Source organism: Pteropus medius, unplaced genomic scaffold (genome assembly GCF_902729225.1).
Source record: "Pteropus medius unplaced genomic scaffold, Ma_sr-lr_union100, whole genome shotgun sequence".
In the NCBI taxonomy this organism is placed as follows: domain Eukaryota; kingdom Metazoa; phylum Chordata; class Mammalia; order Chiroptera; family Pteropodidae; genus Pteropus; species Pteropus medius.
The window spans coordinates 20,427,542-20,431,717 of record NW_024340849.1 but is presented as its reverse complement, the minus strand read 5'-3'; the positions used below and the strand labels follow the sequence as shown (position 1 = coordinate 20,431,717).

Sequence of the window (4,176 nt, the reverse complement as noted above, 5' to 3'; positions counted from 1 at the left end):
GAAGCCCGCCTGGGGTCCGCGGAGGCCAGAACATGCAGAAGGGCGGGTAGAAGGCGTCTTTGCGGCCCGCGGGCCAGAAGAGGCCCGACAGGCCGGCCTTGGGTGCCGGGCCCGCGGCCCCCGCGCCTCCCAGGGCCTCGACTGCGGCACCCGCGTCCTCCTTCTTGTGGCACAAGCCAAAGGCGGCAGCTGCGGCGGGAAAGGTGTAAGGGTGCGGGAAGAGCCCCCCGCAGCCTGGGAACTTCTGCAGCACACCCCCGAACGAGCCCTTGCTGGGCACCGGGATGACGGGGTAGCTGCGTGGGCCCTTGGCGCCGGCCGCCGCGCCCGCGCCGGCGCCAACGCCAGTTACGCAGCCGCCCCCGGCGCCGCCTCCTCCCGCCCCGGCGCCGCCCGAGGCCGCGGCCACCGAGAGGCTGGCTGCAGCGGCGGCTGAAAGACTGGCGGCCGCCACGACGGCCGCCTCCTGCAGTGAGTCATCGTCGTCGTCGAAGCGTGGCCGCTTGTGATGCGTGTGCGGCGCACCCGCCAGCTCGGCCAGGGGTGGTGGTGGCGGCGGCGGCGGGGGCGCCCCCAGCAGATGCGGTCCCAGCAGCCCCCCGCCTCCGGCCACTGCAGCTGCCGCTGCCACGGCGGCTGCCTTCACCGAGCTAAGCGGATGGCAGGCAGGGTGCGAGCCGGGCTGGGGCAGCGCACGCTTGCGGCTACCGCCGTTGAACATGGCCTTGACGTCCTCCCAGGCGAAGACTAGCTCGTCCTGGGGGCTCTTGTCTGTGAGCTTCAAATGTCGGCGCCACGAGTTGAAGTTGGCTGCGTCCGGCTGTGTGTACTTGGCGTCGGGCGTACGGTGGGAGTGGAAGATGAACTTATTGGGCGAGAAGTACATGTTGCAGTAGCTGCATTTGATGCACTTGGCGCGGGAGCTGTTGTAGCGCGCGGGGATGAAGCTGCCGCGGCAGCCCCAGGCACACTCGTGCGACACATCGAAGGCGAAGTTGTCCGGCAGCTTGGGCGGCCTGTTTTCGCCTAGGAACGACTTGCACAAGCGCTCGGCTTCACGTTTTGTGATCATGCCGCAGCGGCGCGATGAGATGGGCATGGCCCCAGCACGCCGCAGGATCTCCAGCTGCACCGGCGTGCACTGCACGCACGTGATGCCCAGCGCCACGCGGCGGTTGTGGATCTCGTTGTAGCTGAAGTTCTTGAGGAGAGTGTTGGAGATCTGCGCCAGGCACAGGCGCTCCTGCCCGTCGATCACCAACGACACGATGGGAATGCCGTAGAGGATCACCTGGCCCACCTGGTTGGGTTTGAGGTTGGCGTGGCCCGGCCGTGGCTGGCTCAGCGCGTCGGGCTGGAAGGCGCTCGACGGCGATGCCAGCAGGATGTCGTTGGGCCCCGGCAGTGGGCTGGAAGCCATCTCCTCCGCCGCGGAAGCCAGGGCAGAGCCCTCCGGGTCTGTCTTGGAGACTGGAAGGGAAAGAATCAAATGTTGACAAGAGCCTTTTCAGTCTAAAACAGAGGGATGGGGTTGAGTCTCTAACTGAAGAATTATAATAGCTTCCTTGATTTGGTTAAGAAATGATTATCACTGGGCAGGAGGACCAAATTTCAGACAGAAGAAAGTAATCTCTTAATTTTCTTCAAAGTCTCCCTTCTGAAATGCACGGACTCGAAAGAACTTTTTTTCCGTTCTAAAAAATCTAAATTAAATTAGCTAAGTGTTACAGGAAAAAGTCAATTCCTAAGAAACTCAAGACCTTATCTCTGATTTATAGAAGCTGTTAGAATAAATGGCATACTCGCTGGAAATTAGGAAGAAACGATGACAGTTGTAACTAGTACAGATTATACAAGTTATGGAAAACTCGGGCTTGGCCATTAAAACTCAAATTTAAAAAGAGACCATTTGCTTGAAAATAGATTGATTTTGGTTTACAAAACAAACCCAAACATTTTTAAAAGTGATTTTTGTGGTATCTGTGGTTTCTCGGGGGAAATTCACTATGGGTTGAGACACAGCTCATTAAAGCAAAACGAAATCCCTTCACTCTCATCTTTGCCATTAGATATTTTCATACTGTAATTAGATTTTTCTGAAATATAGAAAAATGTGCAAAGCCATAAGCATGGTTGCACCAAAAATGGGGTGTTGCGCCTTCAGTTTTTCCAAAAGCCACTTGCTGAACGGAGCGGTTCTGGTTTCAGATAGGTAGCTTAAAAAGATGAAGTCGTCGACCAGAAGACATTTGAAAACTGTTTTTCTGTCATTTCCATGACGATGAACAAATAAAGACAAGCAAGTATGTTAAGCCCAGAAACAGTGCAAGGAAACTACCAGTTTTGGGGGATCGTTTTTGACAGGCTTTAAATGGCAACTTTAGGTGTAAGGTGAACCACTTTCAATGACATTTCTTTTTCTGATCTATGTAGATATCTCTAGATCTTTGGGGGGCATGCCCCCACGGTATAGATAATCCCTGGACTAAGTAATCTGTGGAGGCACTGAAAGTCGAAGCCCTGGGCTGGACCTGCGGTAAAATTCCCATGACCTCTGGGATACCATAAGGGGGAAAACGTTCAGTAAATTAAAAATACAGAAAAAGCAAGTGAAATAAACCTTTGTGACAATACTGCTCAATTGAAACAAGCCAAGTGGCTTATTCACTAGGAAAGCAGACAGTGACCTTTTCACAGCGACATGTCATGTGAGGCACAGCGACTAAGGCTATCTTTTGCCCTGGAAAATCACTGCTGCCCTAGCATCACCACTCACGGACAAGTACGCTGGAGTTCGTTATGACAGCGATTTCAGAGGGTACACTATCTTACTCCTTCTCCCAAATTGTCACATCCTTGCCCTCTGTGAACCCCTGAGACACCTATCCCGATGCTTTCGCCTTGCTGCCCTCTGGATCCTCATCTCTGATTACCATCCGCGGCCTCCAGGAAGGTTGAACAAACCTCGACGCGATCAAATGAGAGGAGAGCCTGGCTTGTCACTTCGGATGGATCAGAGACAATATTTCTAAGGGACAAGACATTAAATGGCAGTTTGAGAAACAGTGATACCCGGGCCTGACACAACCAGCCCTATTTCGCCAAATGGTCCTTCAATGCTCATTCCCTTCCCAAACAAGATTCTTATTATCTTAATAAAACCTTGGGATAGGTGACGTGAACTCTCGCTCTGGGGCAATGGCTCGCAGCAGGCCTGGCCCTGGCCGGGAGCTGGTTTAGCGCTAGAAACCCGCATCCTTAGCAGCGGTAGACTGAGTAGAAGCGTTTCCTCCTAGGTGTCCTCTACTTTCACCCAAACCCTCCCAGAAACTCCTGTCAGAGCAGAGACACAAATAAAAGGGTTTAAGATGGGGAATTTTAAAGAGAGTGAGAGGAGAAGAGACAATTAAAAGTTAGTTGAACTGAAAAAGGAAGCTGTCGAAATTCGTTATTCTATGCATGAGCCGACGACCCCCAACTTAACTCCCTGGGTTCCCAAATCAATCACCACGGAAGCCCGCTGCTGCCCCTTTCCGAACCCAGAGAATCCCACTGCTGGGGATCTCAAATAGTGAACCGCGAGCTATGTGCGAGTCAGGGCAGGCTGGTTCTGGCAGTACCTGGTGACCCCTCGGTGTCTTTACGCGCCTAGCTGTCCGCCCATCTTCCGAGGGCGCTCGGAGGCAAAGCATCCAAGCGGGTCCTCGAATCCTGCAGGCGGGATTCCGTAGGGCTCCGCGTGAAAATCCTGGTGCTCGTTGGCTCTAATGGCGCTCGAACCCCGGCCGGGGGAGAATGATAGCCTGAATTGCGGCGGGGTGTCTCCTCGACCACAGAAAGTGTGGGCGCGCGGCAACCCGAGGCAGGCGAGCCCCAGGTGGAGAGCAGTCTGACAGCGGCTTTCTCTGTCTCTGAACTCGTGTCGGACCGAGGGGACGCCACCCAGCGGGCAAGGTGACGTCACCGTCTCCCTGACACTCCACATTAAAGGGCTGGCATGTTACAGGAAGGGAGGGGGAAAGCGAAAGCGAGAGAGAGTAACATCGAGATCCTTTCTCAGCATGCTCGAAAGCCAACACCTAACCAACCCGTAATTGACTAAAACCTCCCCAGCCCCGGAGCAAAAACTCAGACATCGTGCTGGAGCCAAGTAACTGATCTAGGAATGGAAAGGCG

The 4,176-nt window shown here is 54.5% G+C and overlaps 1 protein-coding gene across 1 annotated transcript in view; it reads right to left on the bottom strand.

The window, feature by feature from the left end:
• The window catches only part of SKOR2 (SKI family transcriptional corepressor 2), a 40,075-nt gene extending 36,168 nt beyond the window's left edge, over positions 1–3,907 (bottom strand). The window contains 2 exon segments of the mRNA XM_039838540.1: positions 1–1,470; positions 3,621–3,907. The exon segment at positions 1–1,470 is cut by the window's left edge and continues 565 nt beyond it. Of these exon segments, the coding sequence (XP_039694474.1) occupies positions 1–1,420 (1,420 nt within the window). The 5' untranslated portion in view covers positions 1,421–1,470; positions 3,621–3,907.
• Positions 3,908–4,176: the final 269 nt, after the last annotated feature.